We start from the raw sequence: 20,961 nt of genomic DNA, 5'->3' as shown, positions 1-20,961 counted from the left end.
CCCCGAGGCAGAGGTGTGACTGGTGACATCACAGCTGGTCTAAGGGAGTTGGCGATGCCATAGAACGCCAGATTCAAGCATTATGTATGTATTAGAATGCACTCACCATGCCAGATTCCAGCCGGTAGCCGAAGCTGTTAACCGAGGCAGGATGAAGAATAAAATAAACAATGTTATGAGGAAAGAACCCTGCGACGTGCATTGCCGTGCACAGGAAGAGGAGAGCTGAAGGCATTGGGCTGTAAAATGAGTGAATAAGCCTACGTGCATTGTGGGGTGAAAAGAGAGACCCCCTTACGAATCATCTTCACAGTGTGCCTACGATTTTATGGGTATTATCCGGCTGAGAGATGTAGAGCGCTGCTGAGCACGCCGGTGAGTCGGAAAATCAGACAGGAATAAAAGCGCAGTAGGAAATCCGAATTCCAATATAGGATTTGTCAAGGATGTCATTATTGTCATCATGAGTGCCGTTCCTGGTGAAGGGAATGCGGCAAATTTGGGTTATGGTGCATCAAGGTGCTGCGACTGCAGAGGAGGCACAAGGACCGCATTTGAAGTAATGGCTGCAGTGTATCATTTTATGTTTAAGTGATTATGATGGTCACGAATCTGGCCTTTCAGAAGATGACGTTGGACATTCAGGAGCAGCAACGTGTATCCTTTAACTGTTTTTGCATTAAGTTTGTGTTACCAACCTAGTTTTGTAACAGATTACGGATTGACAAGCATGGGAGTTGCACGAGAAGTTTGTGTGTGGATATATGTGTGCAGGAATTGAGGTTCAACTCTAAAATGTATTGGATTTAACACATTTGAGGAATTTTAGGTTCAAAAGGACTCATTTGGACATTCTGAACATGCACAATATGCATATGCATTAAGTTTGTGGTACCAACCGAGTTTTGTAACAGATTAAGGATGGACAAGCATTGGAGGTGCAAGAGAAGTTTGTGTGTGGATATATGCGTGCAGGAAGTGAGGTTAAAAGCTAAAATGTATTAGATTTAACGCATTTGAGGAATTTCAGGTTCAAAAGGAGTCATTTGGACATTCTGAACATGCACAATATGCGTAGATGTGTGCAAGTCAGTAGCAGGGTGTGAGAGAGGTTAGAGTAACCTTTGAGGGATTGCAGGGTAGGCTGCAGCCAACATCGACATGTAGGAATAAATGTGCATATTTCTTGGTTACACCATAAGGGCTGTATACGCAAATGTCACTATGAAGTTGAGTTGTTAGGCAGTGTAGATACAAGTGCTTGTGGGTGAGTGCCACAGAGGTGCAAGAACATAGTGTATCAGAGTGTTTGTGGGTGAGTGCCACAAAGATGCAAGGTGGTACATAAACTGGCCATGGATTTTAGGAAATGTAATTATATAGTTTGCTATTGCTTTAATGGTGAGAAAAGAAGTATATATATTGTGCAACATAGATTATTAGGATGGTAATTTTTGCAAAATGGTAATGGAAAATGTTGTTTTATGTGACTCATGTATGAAATGGGTGCATATGGGTAAAACATGTATTTTGCTAAGAGTCAAAGAGGTCGAGTGTTGGGTAGCACCCAGAATATGTATTGTATGTGGGTGAAAGTGCCACACGGGTTTTTTTCATCGCTCCATAATAAGATGCATTCATGTTCCCTCATTGTTCCAGTGTGGCTTTATGTGTGTAGATTAGGAGATTAATGCGGAGTACCATTCTCCATTAAAAGGAAGGTTTTTGAGGGATGCGAGGTTTGGGATGTTATGAAATATTGTAATGGGTGAAGTGATGTGAGAGCGAGAGTGAGTCAGAGAAGATATGAAATGGGGCAGCACCCATAGTGTGTGTAGCCTGTGGATGTGCTACAATGAAGTGAGGAGTTAGCGCCTCTGTGACTATAGTGGAGGTAGAACTTCCGCGAGTACAGTGGAGGTAGCGCCTCCCACATGAGGAGCATGAAAGTATTTTTGGAGGTGGTGCCTCCGCCAGAGTAATTGGAGGTAGCGCCTCTGCCAGAGTAATAGGAGGTAGCGCCTCCGCCAGAGTAGTTGGAGGTAGCGCCTCCGCTAGTGTGATTGGAGGTAGCGCCTCCGCCAGTGTAATAGGAGGTAGCACCTCCACCAGAGTATTTGGAGGTAGCGCCTCCGCCAGTGTGATTGGTGGTAGCGTCTCTGCCAGAGTATTTGGAGGGAGCACCTCCGCCAGTGTCATTGGAGGTGGTGCCTCCGCCTGAGTATTTGGAGGTAGCGCCTCCACCAGTGTAATTAGAGGTAGCGCCTGGGCCAGTGTATTTGGAGGTAGCGCCTCCGCCAGTGTAATTGGAAGTAGCGCCGCCGCCAGAGTATTTGGAGGTAGCGCCTCCGCCAGTGTAATTGGAGGTAGCGCCCCTCCAGAGTATTTGGAGGTAAGACCTCTGCCAGTGGAATTGGGTAGCGCCCCGCCAGGGTCCCAGTGTAGTTGGAGGTAGCACCTCTGCCTGAGTAATTTGAGATAGTGCCTCCACCTGTGTAATTGGGGGTAGGGCCCCGCCAGAGTATGTGTAGGTAGCGCTTCTGTTTGTGTCATTTGGTAGCGCCCTGCCAGAGTATTTGGAGGTAGCGCCTCTGCCAGAATACTTGAAGGTAGTGCCTCTGCCTGAGTAATTGGAGGTAGCGCCTCCGCAAGAGTATTTTGAGGTAGCGTGTAGTCAATCTGCTAGAGTATTTGGAGGTAGCATATCCACCAGTGCGATTAGAGATATCACCCCAGATGCTTGACGGTGTAGGTGGGTGTGTAGGGTTAGTGGCCTACAGAAATAGGGAGAGTGTCCCTCAGAATTGATATTCCCCATGCTGGTGATGGATGTGGAAAGGAGGGGAATATGCTGTGGTCTGTTTGTCCGTGTGTGTTGACGTTTGAGAAGAAGGGAGATATGTTGTGTCTATTTGATTTATCTGTGTGGGTGCAGTGTGAATCAGTAAAGGAAGGAGATGTGTTATATCGTGCCTAAGTGTGTTTGTAATGTTTATCAGTAAAGGAAGGAGATGTGTTGTGATGTGCTTGTCTCTGTATGTGAAAGCTGGTGATGTCATGTGGAGTGTTGCCTTGTGAATGTCGGAATGTTTACCCAAGGATTCCACACCCAGCCAGTTAGAGCTCCCCAGCCTGGGTGATGGGAGCCAGTGTTATGTCCTGTCCACTTATGTATATAACTTCATGTAACTGTGACTTAAGTACTTGTAATAAACATATAAGTAATCCCAAGAAGCCTGGAAGTCACTTTACAACAGCCTCATTACACGGACGGCGGTAACCATGACGCTATTAGCGCCATGGTTGCCGTCGGTATTTTACCGATTCCGCCTTGGTGAATGGGGGAATTACCGCCCCATTCCAAGGTTGGCGGGGCGGTAATTCCCCATTCACCAAGGCTCTTCCCCATTCCCATGTGGGAATGGGGAAGGAGCAAATAATGGTGCCGCTATTAGCGGTACCGTTATTTGCCCTGAAGTCCCTCAGCGGGTCCCTTCCTTAACGTGTGGTCTGGCCACATGTTAAGGACGGGACCCGCTGAGGGACCTCGTAGTATGGCGCTAAGGGATTACCGGCACCAGTGCCCTTACCGGTGCCGGTAATCCCTTACCCCCGTCCGTGTAATGAGGCCCAGTATCATTACTGGCATTATGTGTACAGCAAATATGTGTATACACTCAAAGGAATGCTGGCAGAGATTGATTTAGAAAGCATGGACATGTGTTGTGGAGAAAGGCATCATGAAAAGAATTTGCAAAATATTCGTGTGCAAGGACATTTAATTGCATTCTTTTTTTATTTCTCCAGGTTACCCTACAAAACTGATCGCAAACGGTGTTCCTTTTTTCCTTTTTTTTTTTACTTAATTGTTCACAGGCAATGTGTTGTAAAATTCACCATTTCAACCTATTATAGATTTTCAAGGGGGTGGTGCGGTAGAGAACTGCCATGAACTCCCCTGGGTTGATTAGGGATCCTGCGCTATAAACTGTTGCACTTTCATATTTGTGGGAAATAGTTATGTGCCTCCAATTAAAAAAATCACCAGCCGCCACTGTTCAACAGGGAGCCTTCAAACATGCTATCGCGAAAAAAGTGAATAAGTACTTCCGTGCTTAGCTTAGTAATGTACATGTGGTCCACTGGGGGAAAAAAAGAGAGTGGGCAGTTTGTCAGCTGCAGGACTTCACATCACAGCTGACTGGGAGTGTTCTGTTACCTCGGACGTCACACACCACTAATTTACATAGTCCAGCCCCTGGCTTCTCTCGCCCATACCGGTAAAAATGAGGATAGGCTAAGCAAACTTAACTCTTCTTTCAAAACCAATCAAATAAACTAGACTAATTCTAAGTCTACGAAGACCCTTGCACCAATACAAGTCCCGTTACGGTCACCACAGCAGCCTGCGCGCCATCCTCTCCTTAACGTCATCACGCCTTATGAATAATGAAGCAGGTTGAGGACGCCTGGCGACGCCAGCTACGGTGGTGGGGGAAATGGTTGCAAGATGGCGACATTGAAAGAGGAGCAGAGCTATGGACTGTCCTGCGGGAGGGTGAGCGACGGCAGCAAAGTGTCAGTCTTTCACGTTAAGCTTACAGACAGCGCCCTTCGGGCCTTCGAGAGCTACCAGAGCACGAAGGTAGGGCCCGTATTTATATGACAGATCGACTGATTGGGAGCGTAATATCAACACACAACACTTGTGTAGGGATGCATAAACACGGAAAGTGGACTAGGTGTGCCTAGCTTAAAAAAACGATTGTTACCCTTCGGACTGCTCAGAAAACCATATTTTACATTTAAGTGCACAATAAATGTATTCATTTTACAGTGTCTAAATGGCGCAATTGTGTGTGTTAATATGTTCAAACCTTCTAGATTTTCATATTTTACGCTATTGTTTGGTGTTTTCGAATTTTCTGTCGATTTGTTTCAGTATATATTCATTTAAATGCTACTTTCTTGTATGTTTCAGTTGGTCTTGCGGGGACAGCTCCCTCTTACAAGATGGCCGCCATGCATTCAGAGTGTAGTGGTAGACTAGGGCTCCCTTTTTCGTAAGGGCGTGCTTTCCTAGTTCAGTATATCACAGGGACCTAGTACTGTGTTGTGGGCGTGGTGATCGTCTTTGACAAGGAGCCTTCTCATGGTTTATGCCAAGACCGATTTCATGTTCGTAAAATTGGCAGCCATATTGGAAATAGGTTTTTGACAACCAAACCAAGTGTGTGGTGATTTTGACTTTCAAATGTAGATTTTTGGGGGTAGTAACATAATGACTGAACAGTTATTCCACCCCTTTAATTCTTAACTTGCAGCATGCCAGTTGTTGATATTCCTCTTCGTTGCTTCTTGATATTTCCAGAATCCCCGATTAAGTGTTCTCTTCCCTTCTATATGAAATGCCCTTTTCTTCTAACGTAGCCAGGCCTGATTGATTTCATGCCCTGGTTGCAGTTGCCGCCCCGTGTTTGCTAATTATTTGTTGACGTGCATTGGTTATTTGTTAATCATCTTGTGTGAACTGGTAACTTTTTTATTTTAATGTAATTCCTAACCAATCATTTCCAGGTTTCTGCGTAATACCGCCATATGTTTTGATCAACCAATCCGCAATACTGCCAAATTACAATGCATACAGCTCCTAGAAATGTAGAGCAACCTAGTTCATCAGTAGTCCAGCTGAGTGAGCGGTTGACAAACGGATGTGTGGAGGTTTTTAAACTCTAATAAGAAAAGTTGTATAGAAGTTAACCTGATTACCCGAGGAACGATGGTCGAGATAACTGCTCATGCTGGGAAAACGGGCTAGTTTGACTTGTTTTAGTTCGTGGTTTGCTGGAATTAACTTACCGGAACTACTAAGCAGGAAGGCGTCTTGTTTTCCCAGCGATTGAGTCTGGGTGTCTGTTTACAAGCTGTAACATTTAAAACGCCACCCCCCAGTGTGCCGTCTTTTAATGTTTCATATTGTCAGCAATTTACATTAACTTGTTTACATGCAAAGTTCTCTGTATTCAGTGTTGGTTCCTGTTCTTCAAGAATACTGATTTTCCCTATTAGTGTAAAGTTCTAGAAAGTCAAGATTCTGTTAAAGACACAGATGCAAAGGATTATGCGTTCTCTCTTTATTTAAACATCGAGCAGCATAAAACAATTACAACTCATAAAAAAACGACATTTCCCGGGTAGTCAATGTTTGATATGTCTATAAAATTATATGACGAAACCAATCACGTCACACTTTCTTTGTTTGTCCCCAACTTTAACTTCTTCGCCCGAACTGGTCAATGCTGCAATAATCCTTAACTTCCTATTCCTTGCTCATGTTCCTGTATTCCCCTCCTCCATTCCTGTAGAGTAATCGAACAACAAGCCGAGTATAGCTGTGATAGAGTGGGTAGTCGTTATGCCACCATTAAATCATACCACCTTAGTATCTCTTAAATCATAAACATTACATGTCTGCAACACATTTTCAATAACTGGGCATTGCATGTCACCAATTCCATATACCAACTGCATTACATTTCCATATACTGATGACTTGGGTGGGATGATCCTTTGCCTCCGTGTCTTTAATAGAACGTTGTTTTTCTATAACGTTGGTATGGAAAATCAGTATTATGCTTGTTTAAAGCTTACCTACCAACTACGCAGAACTCTCCTCTATTGGTCTGAAATAAAATTGCTTAAACATTGACTCCCTAGACCAGTCGGCTGTCTTTAGGATGTCCTCTAACCTAGCTCCTGCGTTCTAGGCTTTTGACGCCATAGCTACTCTAATGAAATGCGCATGTCAATGCCTGATTGCATCATCCACCATCTAAGCCATCTGGCTAGGGTTGCCCCAGCTACGTTCTTGAATGCTTTCCTCAGTGGTATAAATAGTTGTTACTCCTGCAGCCCTATTCATACTCGTCACCTCTTTGTATCTTCTTGGGCACCGGACTGGGCGGTACTTAGGTTGATCCGGAAAAGCTGATTATGACACTGTTCTGATACCTGTCTTAGTTCTCTTGATAACCTGAAATGTGACCCCAGAAGGGTTGAATGACCTCTTGTCTATTTTGAGTGCTCTTGCCTCTGACCCTCTTTTGCTTGATATGAGGCAGAGCAGTGTGGTGAGCTTTGCCGATAATGCTTTCCTTGTCAACTGATCATTGTCTGGCCAGTAATTAAACAAATATAGGACTGTGTTCACGTCCCGTGTCTGAGTATTTGGGTAACAGTGGTCTTAGAAGTCTCACTCCTCTAAGGAGTCTACACCACCACGTTCTCTACCTTAGGGTGGCCGGCAGATATGGTTGATCTACATGTGTTTACGGTTCTGTATGTCTTGCCTTGAGCTGCCAAAGCCTCTAAAAAATGTGCTATCTTTGTTACATCTGCTTTAGTGGAATGTATATGCTGTTCCACACACCAGCTAGTCCACCCTGCCCAGGCCACTCTGTAAGCCTTTCTGGTACCTGGTGCCCACACTTCTTTGATTTTTATTTACTTATTTATTTTCAACATCTCCCGTAAGACCTGGCTTCTGCCAGGTTGTCTGGAAATCATGCAATCAGTCTCAATTTCCCTTCCCGGTTCTGTGGGTGATTCTCCCCCATTGGGTTCTGAATTAGTTCCCTGAACTGTGGCAATACCACCTGTGTCGGTTGACAGTTCGAGAAGGTCCAGGAACCATACCTGACCCCTCCAGTCTGACGTTACTAAAATTACTGTCACCTGCTGTCTCCTGACCTATGCTACTGTTCTGACTCATTGCAAATGGGGGAACGCGTATTCCTTGTCCGGCCCCCACGTTTGCAGGAATCCGTCCGTTGCTTCTGCTGCTGGATCAGGCCTCCAGCTGAAGAATCGCTCCAGCTAAGTATTCAGCCTGGATGCAAACAGATCTGTCTTGCATGGATCTCTTAATTTCCATTAAGGATGCAAATACTGTCTTGTCCAGTTGCCCGTCGCTGGCATCTCTTAGGTGTCTCGAATTCTAGTCTGCTAAACAGCCCTGTCGCGCTCGGGATCACTTCGGTGACAACACTGCCCCCTCTACACTCACCGGGTACGTTGTTCGCTCGCTGGAGCTTCTCATCCCGTCTTAAGGTTCCCTCAACACTCCTACCATCTGCGGATACGCTCTGCCAGGTTCCTATGCGCCGTTTGCGCTACACATATACATGAGGCCCCCTCGACCCTTTTTCATCCATCAACCCACCATAAACCTCAGTAATAAAAAGTAATCACTTAACTGGCTGCCCAAGATGACTGTGAACACTAGTGTGTGTTTGACTAGGAAGCATCACTTTGCCTGCTCGGATTACTAGTGTATTGCCTGCATTGTTAATATAATCTGTCTACCCGTGGGAATATAGGAAACACTGTCGCGGGTAATGAGGGGGCTGGAAGCCGTGCTTCCACCACCTCACCTGTTATTCTGAAAGGACTAAGACTAGGAAACCTGGTTTGCTGCCAAAGGCTTCTTTGCCCCTGATCATATAGATGCTGTACGCACTCTTCTACAAAATCGGAAGTGTGGATAAAGGGCAGCCCAACAGTGGAAATGTTTCTGTCTCTGGGCTCAGCACACTACTGTGGAACAGAAGACGAAAAATCAAGCAGCAACAGCTGGAAAATAAATTAGAGCATCAGAATGCTCAGCTGAAAAAAGAAAACATGAAATAATTCCACTAAGATGTACCCTGAACCCGTGATCCCTCTGCTCCCAGTGAAGATGTTTTAGATTGTCCTGTTCCATCCCGTATAGCAAGGCATACATTAGTTTTCAAAAATGGTTTACAGTTTGCTAATTAAACCTTTCTTGATTAGCAAACAAGCCCATTTGATTAGCAATGTTTTACTAATATTTTTAATGTCACCAGAAGTTATTTGTACCCAAGACCTAAAATGAGCATTAATGCAGCATTCGTGAGTACCCCTAAAGACATTAGTGAGATGAGTCGGGCCTTGAAAAATATTTAAAATTCTACTAGACCCCTAGGTTGAGTAACTTTGTTTACCTTCGTGACCTCAGAGACATGCACTCCTCCCATGGCAATGGATGACAAATTTAATTGTGCTTTCTGTAAAATGGTGCATGTCAAATCCAATATATGCTTGGCACACTGCTGCCACCCAGAGTCAAACCATGCACAGTGAAACGTATAATCCATCATAGAGCAAAGCGTGCTCTGGAGGCTAACTACAGTGTATGTTATTGCAGTAGATCTGCAGATGTACGTACAGACTGGATGGAACTATTGATCACTACTTTGCGTAAACATCTAACTAGCTTTGTGCATTACTTAAGTCTAAGCAGAGAAGATGGCTTAGCAGGCAGAGAGCTGGGCAAACTCGTTGGAATATTGTAGTTTGGGCCATCTCACAAAATGGTAGCTGGTATAAAGCAACATGGTAATAAGATAGACTGTCAAGGAGTATGAGATCAGCTCAGGGGTTGAGTAACAGATGGGTGGAACCAGTAGGTCACAGTTCTAGGCTTGCCATCAAAGGTATGCATCCTTTTCCACTCTGACAGCGGATGAGGGTGCATCTGTTTCTTCCTCGCCTCTTGACTCACTCTACCCCTCTTAGAATTTTTTTATCACACACAAAAATCTCCTCAACCTTGGCTCTCCCCACCTCTGTGCCATTCAACGTGTTCTCCAGTGACTAAGATGATGCTGGTTGAAGCTTAAAAATTGTAGGAAACTACAGTTCATGTGCTTCTTGCCATGCTCTGTACGACAACTGCCTCCACTCTGCCAAACAAACTTATTTCTCCAATCTTTTACACTGTCTTCTCATCCTAGACAGCTTTCAAACCCTTTCACCCCCTACCCCTGATCACTCAATCAATTCCACCCTTACTGCTTCCGACCTTGCGCTTTATTTCCCCTTGAAGGTCTCTTTGTTTTGATCTGCCATTGAATCTTCTATAATGCATTTGGCATCTTTGGCTCCTTCTACGTCTTTGGTATGTATTAAGGAGATCTTTGCAGAGTTAACACCTATTACTAATCAGGACACTTCTTTCCTTCTTGCTCGAGCTCATCCCACCTCCTCCCCAACAGACTCTATTCCATCTGCACTTATTTATAAAGTCTACCCTCTACTTGTTCCTTATTTTACAATTCTGTTGAACTCCTGTCTATCCTCTTCTATCTTTCCATCCTCATTTAACACGCCACTATCATTCCGATTCTGAAGAAATATTCTGCTAATGTATCCTCTGTTTCTAACTTCTGCCCTATTTCGCTCTTACCGTATCTCTCAAATTCTTGAATGCATTGTTTATTCTCAGGTTTCCACTTTTGTCTCTAGTAATTCAATTTGTCCTTGTTTTCAGTCTGTCTTCTGTCCTGGCTATTCCACAGACTGCTCTGCTTTCTGTTCTGAACCCGTACACTCTGCACGTCATTCTAAACGCTCCTCTCTTCTCAGTCTCTTTGATCTTTCTGCAGCGACACTCTTGCACACGCTCCTATTGTCTGCTCTCTTCCTTTGGTTTTCTAGCCCTAACTATCCCAGAGGTCTTTCTCAGTATCTTGGGCCAGGGCTTCCTCCAAAACATTTCTACTTATCTATGGTGTTCCTCAAGGCTCTGTCCTTGGTCCGTTCCTCTTTTCCCCACTATACTTCCTCACTTGCTGGTATTATTTCTTCTTTTGGACTATCCCACCATTTTTACGCAGATGACACTCTACTCTTTCTATCCTTTCCGCACTTCACTGATATTCACCTTAAGCTTAGTGCCTGTCTCCTTGTTATTCAATCTTGGATGACGGACCATTTCTTGGTAATCAATGCTGCTAAAACTGAGGCCATCTTCTTTCCTTCCTCCGCTCCCCCCCCCCCGCAATCCCCATTCATTTTATTTCCCCCAGCACAGTTACATACTTCTTCTGCAGCCCGTAATCTGGGTCTTTAGACTCAGATCCCTCCTTAGTCATCACATCTCACCTCTCTATCTGCCCGTTCCTGTCGTTTCCGCTTGCACAATATTCCTTTCATGACTTTTTTAAGGCTACTCAACTCATGGTGTCTGCCTTAATCTTTTCGCAGTTCTATTGTTCTTCCACCCTCTTTGGACTTCCTTTCTCGTCTTGCCCCTCTGAAATCTATATTCAATGCCTCCATTCGGGATGTATGTCTCCTTGCTCCTCGTGACTCTATTTCATCCTCTTTGCTTGGCCTGGAATGGCTTTCTTTTCATCACAGTTTAAAATTCAATTAGTTTTTAATCTCTCCATGGCCCTGCACCTCCTTATCTCTCCTCTCTCATCTCATTGTATACTCCTTCTCGCTCACTCCGCTCTTCCTATTTCCTTCTTATTGTCCCTCGTCGTCCTTGTGCTCAGTGTCGTTTTCGTTCTTTCTCTCTTCTTGCGCCTCTACACTTGAATGCTCTCCCACTGTTTCTTCGTTGCATCTCTATTCATCTTTCCGGGTCTCTTAGAGATCTTATCTTCTTTCTACTGGTTAATGAAGGTTAATGTAACCTCTGAACTGCGCGGTTTCAGATTGTTCTCTCCATTTTAAATGTAACATTTTTGTACAGCGCTTGGTGTAAAGCGCTATGTAAAAATGAAATCAATACAAAAATATTTGGCAGTGTGATCATGTACATTTTGAAAAGTGTTCACTTGTCAATGTAACACATCTTCCTCAACAAAATGAAATATAGACACTGAGATTTAGGTACTCTAACCTATTGTAACGCTCACCTGACTCCCACGGAGACGCTGACCAGGTCTGGGCTGCTGCGGCCTCTTCTAAGGTGATGCGAAGGACTCGGAACACCGACTGGGCCGGACCCCCAAACCTCACCTGTCTGATGCATAGGAAGATCTTTCTGTAGATGGGGAAAAGGATTTTAATCACCTGCGGAGTGACGAGTTGAACCCCTCCTTTCCCCTTTTACTCTCTCTTCAACCACCTCTGAACCTTCCTGTTAATTCTCACCTTAAGATTTGAAATGACGAGTTCTCCATCCTGCTTCTGGTGCAGGGGTGCGGTAGAATCCAGTTACTTCACTGGTTATCGGACGGGCATTCAGGTCCAGTTGCTTCACTGGTTTTTTGGATGAATAAGGCGCTTTCGTAAGTATATGACTTGTCAAGTTCAAGGGTTGTTCTCCCTTCCTTTTTGGCCTTTATTTTCAATGGACTGCTTTTAGTCTTTTAGCGAAGATTCCACGTAGAGAAGACAATTCGCTGTGGATAATTCAGGTGAGCTTATGTTGGGGTGGTTTTTCTAATGTCTGTATGTTCACCCACTAATGCGCGTGTTCTTTTTTCCCCATAGGGGCCGGGGCGCGGTACTGCCAAAAGGCGTGCCGACCCGAGATGAGGAAGGATTCTCCCCCACCAATCGCCAGGTAAGCCTTCTGGCAAATCAGTTTTTTCCCAATGTTTTCTCTGGCTCACCTTTTGTTCTTCTCTTTTCCTTCCTAGGTGCTGAAATGCAGCGGAACGTGCGGATGGTCGTAGGAGTACGGAATTCCTTGTGGACAGGTGAGTTGAGCGCAGCGCTGCAACGGGCAACGCGAGGAATCCAAGAATAATGTCTTTTCCTTTAGGATTGTCGGCGTGTTGGCTCCGGATCCCATGCAATATCAGGTAATGTTCTTTATTCACCTTCTCTTCCTCTCTTCTTCCTTTTAGGTGTTCCAGGACTGAAGCAGGCGTGGCTGGAGTCAGGATGCAGGAGCAGACGCGGTGAGCTTCCAGCTGCTAGGAGCAGAGCAACGGGAAGCGTGAGCTGCTGTCTGGGCGTGGTTTAAATAGCCTCCAAAGAAGTCCCAGGTATGTATCCTTCCCCAACCAGGTATGTATCCTTCCCTGACCACGCCCGAGTGGCAAAATAGTCCCACAGGTAAAGTAGTTCCTTTCAGGCCTCAAAGAGGTCTGGATCTGGCAGCATGGTCTGCATCAGGTAAATCCACCAAAAGCACTCCCTTTATGGGCCTGGCGCCCACAGCGCCAGGACTGATGTCCAAAAGAAGCCTGGCGCCCAGGGCGCCAGGTCTGTGTCCAAAGGGCCCCTAATTGGGGTTGCTGGACCTTCCCTTGGGTACCTGATGTGTGCTTCCGGGGCTGCCGGTCTTGGACTGGTTCTCCGGGAGTATGCATCATGACACCTATCCTTTACTGTAAAGCATGGAGACAATACATTGTTTTACAGTAGTAATACTGTAATTATGCAACAACTTACATTTTTATTTATGATATGGCATTTGTAACATGCCTATACGCAAGTGTTTCAATCAAGGAGGAACGAGGCATGTAACGGAGAACCGAGGGAGGACAGAAACAATGATCTTAATAGGCCAAGTCACATTGAGATTGCGCAAGTGCAGGGGTGGGGGCAGTGCTTTACATGGGATTGAAACAATAACCAGAAGTGCGGCCAGCAGATGGCAGCTGCAAGGTTAAGTGCAGACAGAAGGTGTCCAAAAGTGCAGGTAAAGGGTACTGTAGGGTTACAGATAGACCCAAGTGCAAGGGTTGCCGGGAGGCAGCGTGGGTGTGCAACTGGGCGGATAGGGCCCTGGACCTGAAGTCGGCGGGTAGCCAGGTGACCAGTGCAGTATCAGACAGGAAACCAGCAGGGGAGAGGAAGAGAGCAGGTATAGGCAAAGAGGACGAACTTGAGGTGCTTCCGGAACCAGAGCTGGTTCTCCTCGAGTTTCTGAGAGGCAGGGAGGCTGTTCCATAGGGAGGCCCCAGCCGAAGAAAGAGATCTACCACCAACTTGTTGCTTGGAGAAACGACTGACCCTGAGGGAGTTGGAGGTGTGAAGAGTTCGAGTAGGAAGGTATTTACAAAGAGAGTTGGAGGTATTGAGGCCCCTGGCCCCAGAAGGCCTTGTGGACAATGCAGAAGGTATTGAACTTAATCCTTGCAGCCACTGGGAGCCAATGCAGAGATTTCAGTGCTGGAGAGATACGATCCCTGGGCTTGAGGCCATGGAACAGTCTCGCAGTACTGCTCTGGATGAGTTGCAGAGAGTAGAAGCAGGCAGATTTAGAAAGAGGCTGTTGCAGTAGTCCAGCCTAGAGAACCAGAGCTATAGAGACGGCGTGCTTCTAGGGGAAGGAGAGGAAAGGAATAATACTTCTGAGGAGGTGCAGTTCATATTTTTGACTTCTTAGAGATGTCAAAGATGTGAGGAGAGAAGGAGAGTGTGGAGTCGAAGATGACCCTGAGGCTCTTCGCCTCACAGGTGGGAGCAGGAAGAGGGCCAAGGAAGGCTGGCCAGAGAGTGACTAGAAAGGAGGGTGTATGTGGGCTGTAGAGGAGAATCTCCATCTTACTGGCATTAAGGCAGAGATTGTTGGCGGCACACCACTCCTGTATAGCAGACAGTCAAGAGATGGGAGTAGGAGAAGAGGTGGCAAAGAGGAGCCTGGGTGTCATCCACATATCACTGAAAGTTGGAGCAGACTGCGGCAATGTGGTGGGTGAGAGGTGCCGGGTATTGTTTGAACAGCCAGGGAGAGAGGTTGGACCCAGGGGGAACACCACAGGTAGAGGGTGAGAAAGAGGAAAGGAAGGACCCAAGTTTGACCTGGGAGGGTCGATCAGAGAGGGACGAAGTTGGCGAGGGCCTGATTGGTGCTACCCAGGTCATCACAGAGATGATTGAGAAGGATGGCACGGTTGAAGAGAGATTGAGTAAGATGAGGACAGAGGGGAGATTAGAATCCAGGTTAGAGAGCAGGTCTTCACAGATATTCAGAAGATCAGTTTACATGCTTCTGGCTGCTCTGAAGCCAGACTGATGGTCATGGAGACCACCAACAGATGCAGTGTGAAGAGCAAGCTGGGCGATGGCCAGCTTTTCCAGGAGTTTGCCCAGGAAAGGAGTGCTCGAGTTCGGCGATAGTTAACCGGGCAGAACGGCTCGGCTGAGGGTTTCATGGAATTGCACGACTGGATTTAAAATAAATAAAGTTAACACATATTGATCTTCTTACAAACAGGATATAATTAGATTAATACAAGTATGATCCAGATTAGTTTTGGTTTTCAATTTATTTGAAAAAAGAAGGAAACCTGTTGCCTGGCACTCCCATGCATGCCTTAGTCACTTTTAACAGTGGAGATGATTACTCTCTACCTCTCCCTCTGTCTCCCTCTGCCTCCATTAGCCTCTTTGAACTTTCAGTGAACCGAGAAAAGGGGGTGGAGAGAGCCCCGAGGGCAATGAGGACTGCAGGGTGAACTGTCCTCTCATTGAACTGGGGAACTTATATAGCTATCTTTGCTACAAAAGTGTCAATTAGCAAACTTGCAAACTGCTATGCAACACTGCTTATTTTATGCCTTGCCCTTATCCTTTCAACAGTGTATGGTTCCAAATGTTTATTTTTAGATGTTCCCAAATGCACACAGTTGTTCACATAGGTGTTTGTTTGTTTGGCCTCCGTTGGCCTGGGTAACCAGAAGTAGCACCTGGTAGCTGTTGCTGTCAAGCCAACCAGGGTCTTCTAGGCTACAAGCAGGAGCCAAATAGCTCCCAGTTCCCTGCAGTTTCAAGCCCTGCGGATACCGTCCTCGGCATTGGATTAGATAAGTGCGCATATTGTAAAGCTGACTGCCTACCCTGTTATCGAGCCCCTTTGGGACCTGCCAGTAGAACCCGTATTCAAGACCCTAGTCTGCCCCTGTTATGGTGCGAGTGCCCAGTGATTTCACACACCCTGTACCAGGTTCTGTTTCAGGGACTGCGCATTCACCAAGTACCTACCAGCACACTGGTCAGACCGGGTTGGCTGCCCCGGGTCTCGGCACCCAATGGCCAGATTGCCCTTGCCCAGACTACCATGCAAGAATGGAACCCCCTGCTGGACAAGGTCTATACCAGTTTCCCCATACTGCATGACAGGAACTAGACCCGGAGGATGACCTGGTCCGAACCTCTTGGCCCAGACTGTACCCCTGCCTGAATTGACCTTCATATGTGTCCAAGTGGCTAGAAGACTAACAAAAATGCTAGTTCACACTGGTTCAGCCCTGAGTACCATCAGGGAAATGGAGTTCCCTGATGCTCATCTTACCCCCCCCCCACACCACACCATTTGCACGGGTATAGCTTCCCGCTTGCCAGTTACTATGCCTGCCATGGTCCCCCTGCGATCCTTAACCAGTTCCCAAGCGTTCCTCCTGGGACCAAACTCCCCTGTCAATCTGTTGGGGATGGACTGACTGTCCAAGGTCGGCGCTGTAATATTCTGTAAAAGAGGACAGCAATCCCTGTACATTTCTTATAGCCTGGGTGTGTCAGACGTGTTCTACCAGATCCTGCCAAAGCATATGGCAAGACTGCAGGCATTTAAGAACCTCTGTCCTGTACTGATTCTCACATCCTTGAGTGAGGGAGAGATCCAGGAACTTGAGAAATGCCCCGTCTGTCTGTGGGCAACCCAGAGCACAGAGGCTGATCTGTTAATTTCAGCCGAGCCTCTGCGCATCCAGGTCAGACCCGGTTCTGTTCTGCCCAGAGTACCTCATCATCAGATGAAACCTGAAGCAGAAAAGCGTTAGTGCCAGTGATGCATGCCTTTATACGCCAGGATATTGTCATGGTTGTCCATTCTCCTGCAAACACCTGTTATGGCTGTCCAGAAACTAAACTAAACCTGTTGCTTAGTGCAGGATCTCAGGCCTGTCAATGACCTAGTGGAGCACCCATTGCTGCCATCACCACAAATACAGCAACCCTGATGTCTGCCATCCCCATTGACTCCACCCACTTTAGTGTGGTGGACCTGTGCAGTGCCATTTTTAGTGTGCACCAGCACCCAGATTCTTGGCACCTGTTTGCATTCACGTTTCGCGGAAATCGAATTGTCTGGAAAAGGATACTGATGGTGTTTGGGAACCCGCTGACTGTCTTCTTACAGATTCTACACCAGAACCTGTCAGAGATTGTGCTGGCAGTGAACAGTGAGTTATTAATTAACGTTGATGACCTGCTGATCCGCTCCAAATCAGATCTAGATCTGTATCTGTTGGACACCGTCCACCTGCTTACTGAATTGGCTAAGAAAGGCCACAAAGCCTCTATGAGCAAATTACAGTTTTGCCAGACTCTGGTGAAATACTTGAGTCATGTAATCGGCAAGTGAATAAGATCCCTGGACGAAGGCAATCTCTGCCCTGCCCCTCGCCATGAAGCAAGGTGACCTCAAATCTTTTTTGGGAATAGCTGGTTACTGCAGGTAGTGAGTGTGTGACTTCGCCTTGTTAATGAGACCCTGCAGTACTCCTTCGCAGCCAATCAGCCTGATGAAATAGACTGGACCGTTCACAGAACCCATGCATTCCAGAGCATCAAGGAAGCTCTGTGTAAGGCACTTGGCCTGCCCGATTATAATAAGGAATTTGTCTTGTACTGCCAGGAGAGAAGAGATGTTGCATCTAGTGCCCTATTACAGGGCTACAGTGGATCTGAGACCCCTGGCCTACTTGAGCATCCCTCTAGACCCTGTGGCTACTTGCATGCTGTTGCAATCTGTCCTGTAAATGCAGAGTCAAAATATTGTGTTTGACAATACACTGCGCAGGAGAGTACCCCATTCTGTACATACCCTCCTGATCCTCAGCCACACGCAGCACTTGTCCCCTGCGTGTAGACTGAGATATAAGGACATTTTGTTTAACGAGAATATTGTGTTTGAAAGATTGCTCTCTCATAAAGAATGCCCAGCATGTAGCTGCCCTGTTGGATTCCTAGTTGTTACCTGAGAAGATTGCTGTGCTGCAGTGTAAAGGTCACCAGAATGGTGCCTCTTGGGAAGCGAGAAGAAATAGAATGGCAGACTGTGCTGCAAGTGCAGTCGCTCAGACTGCAGTGAATGCCAGACACCAGCCCTGATCATGCCCACACAGCCTGTGCCTGAAGCCTGCACTGTTACAGACCCTGCAGGTTACACACAAGGACTAAGAACAAGTTATGTGGAAGGGGAAAGGCTGCATGCAGATGGAATTTGGCATAGTGTAGCTGGGAAACCAGCTGCACCAGCGTTGGCTCCGGAATACTTCCTATGCCTTAGACACAGCACCACACATGTGGGAACTGACACACTGACAAAGTAGATCACTAGCACCTGGGTTGTCCCAGACCTAATTGATGGAAGCTGTTAAGGTAACCCCTGTCTCCACTCATGTAACCCCTCCAGTCTTGTTTTACGAGATTCAGCAAGATTTTGTACGTATACCTGAAGTTGGAAAGTACAGAACTATTGCCTGTAGAATGTTGAGATTGATCTGTCCCAGATGGTGGGTGGTTGCGGTTATCTTTAGCAATGGAGGTGTCAACTTTGCCAACCAGGTATTCACATACATCTGCAAAGTACTTGGCATAGATCAGAAATTGCACACCCCCAACAGACCTCAGAGTTCCAGAAAAGTAAAGTTAGCGAAAATCTGCACCTACACAGGACTGTCCTGATGCCCTACCCCTCCCTTTCATGTCTATGAGAGGGAATGCTCAGCAAATGTGCTTGCCATTTGAAATACTGCTCACTAGGCCAAGGCAATTCCCCACTTCTGCACTACCAGCCACACACAGATCTGGCCCGGATTGATGATTTGATTCTCTATGTGAAATAACTCTATTCTAAGGTAGCTGCAGCTCAACCTATGCCAGGCCAGAAGGGTGACACTGTGTACTTGAAATACTTGGTCAGGGAAGATTGCCTGTCTGCAAGATGGAAAAGTCAATTTGAAGTGATGACCATTGACATTGCCCTGAAACTCCATGACCACAACTGATGGATGCACGCCAGCCAGGTGAAAAGGGTTAAACCCGGCACTGTTCCAGAACTGGACTTGTCATCTCAGGGAATATTCTGAACCCCCACGCAATGCATCAAGCTCTGAAATCTTGAGGTCTTGATCCCTGTACCCTAAGATATGACTTGAAAAGTGGTACTTTATGATCTCTGACTGAGAGCAGGTGTTGGGAGTTACACAAGAAGGACACTGCTCCCTTCTAAACGACCTTCTGAAAAAAGAAAAAAATATTCTGTCAACTGCCAAGGGCATGTCTGCACTTTCTGCCCAGAAGGAAATTGAGAAACCATTTGTCTAATGAAAAAAAACTCTGTTCCATCCAGCACATCCTCACCTGTTCATCTGGCCCAGCTCTGCCTCTTGCCCTGAACCAGCACAACCATCTACCTGTGGCTTCGCCTTGCTCACAGCAATTCAAGCCTGCCAGCTCTACAGCCAGTGCCTGAACAAACTGAACTGCTAGCCAGTGTTTTCAGTATCATTCCAGCCTACCCGCATCAGCATCACGCCTGTCCAAGTCGCATCCCTGCTTCTGTTTACCATTCTTGCTACTCCAACCTGCACCATCTACTTGAACAACTTGTTTGTGCAAGCCTGCTTCCTCGTTACCAAACAATGAAATCAGACTGACTGTGGGTCTGCGCCCGCCTGCCCAATTCACCACGGCGCAGGTTTTCAGTTCAATGCGATACCTGCTAACCTCACTAAACCTGTACCTCACTCGGTGGAACCAACAAAATCTCACCAGGACATTGCTGTCTTGCAGGTCCGCCATCGTGCCTCCTCCCCGGTTTGCTTTTCACAAACCAGCTCAACAGCTGTTGAGGAAATTGGCACCACCAGGAACGACAACTCCACTGTCTCCAACTTCTGTCCCATGGTCTACCGAAATGGATTTGGTTCTCGGATTAATGCGACATAGGAGGTCCTATTGTCGCAAACTCTGGTCCCAGACAGGTGTCGGCAAGGAAGAAAGTGCAGATTCTGATGGTTTCCCGGTCTTCAACAGTTCACAGTATCCACCATGTGAATTCCCTTACAGACCATCGTCCTCTGCCAACATGTCCACTCCTATGGCACTACAGCTGTACTCCTTCTCCAGAACATGCTGGCCTCACTCCTTCCCATGGTGCAAGCCACTCAGCACTTGGCTTGCCCACCCTGGTCTGTACTGGGTGTGTGGTAGCAACGCTTACAAGGAACTGCCTAAACTGTGGAGCGGCATGCACATGCGCCCTGTCATTCGCGTCACCAAAGAAAGACCTGATCACATCCAGAATACCCACACCCTCAAGGAATCTAGACATTGTGAACCCCTACAGCCCTCTAACCAATGGAAACATATATGGCAGTGCCACTGTAGCTCGGTACGGGATAATGAGGGAGATGGGCTGTCAGTAGACTGAAAGCTTTCGTTGATTTGCTAGAAAATGAAACTGCTGAGACACTGAAATATCTTGCAGTGGAGCAGCAAGAAATAAGGAAGATGGCTGCAGAACCGCCTCGCCTTGGAAATGGTTTTGACATCAAATGGTGCACGTTGTTAGGAACAGAGTGTTGCGCTTTTGTTGATGACAGCTACAATGTCATCTTAAGTCACATCTCCAATATTGCCTCAATTGGGGAGGTACATGTTAACAACTCTATGGCCTGGCTGCAGACCATCAAGCACTTCCTGGGAAACAGGTTGGAAGATTGTGACATTTACCTCGAGTGTTTTTTTCTGTCCTGCCGGTACTATGCATCATTTCTTTCAGCACCCGGCAGAACTCTGCCCACCTAGCAATTCCTTTGGCCCCTCTGAGCCACAGAAGTGCATCCACAGCATCCACTGTGAGTTTTGACTGTGCCTGGGAACAGGAAGTACACAGACTGCTAAATAAAATTTTAGAACTGACCTGGAATATGCATGGCCATGAAAATTATCCTGCCTGCCGCTTTTATGCCCGTTTGCCGTAATTTTGATTATAATAGTAATGACATTTTAGTGCTGCCTATAAACTTGATTAAATTGATTAAGACTTTATGCTTCTCTTTGAAATAACTGTCTCTTCTTGAAGCTGCTTTATGTCCTTGAGGACAATTAATCAGTTGCAGAAATGTTTTTTATTTCAATTGATGTGTACGATCCAGTCTGCAACAGAATACTGCTTGC

General features: G+C 46.3%; 1 protein-coding gene across 3 annotated transcripts in view; it reads left to right on the top strand.

Annotated features, from left to right (window-relative positions):
- The first annotated feature begins 4,406 nt into the window (after window positions 1–4,406).
- ELL (elongation factor for RNA polymerase II) overlaps window positions 4,407–20,961 on the top strand; it is an 869,801-nt gene continuing 853,246 nt past the window's right edge. The window contains exon 1 of one of the 3 annotated variants that reach the window (XM_069649283.1): window positions 4,407–4,645. In XM_069649283.1, coding sequence (XP_069505384.1) covers window positions 4,511–4,645 — 135 coding nt within the window. In that variant the 5' untranslated portion in view covers window positions 4,407–4,510. The remainder of the gene's footprint in view (window positions 4,646–20,961) is intronic. The other 2 variants (XM_069649284.1, XM_069649285.1) reach the window with 2 other exon arrangements.

Source organism: Ambystoma mexicanum, chromosome 1p, assembly GCF_040938575.1.
Source record: "Ambystoma mexicanum isolate Mex_15411 chromosome 1p, UKY_AmexF1_1, whole genome shotgun sequence".
In the NCBI taxonomy this organism is placed as follows: domain Eukaryota; kingdom Metazoa; phylum Chordata; class Amphibia; order Caudata; family Ambystomatidae; genus Ambystoma; species Ambystoma mexicanum.
Note: the sequence above shows the minus strand (reverse complement) of the source record. Positions and strands in the feature narration are given on the sequence as shown.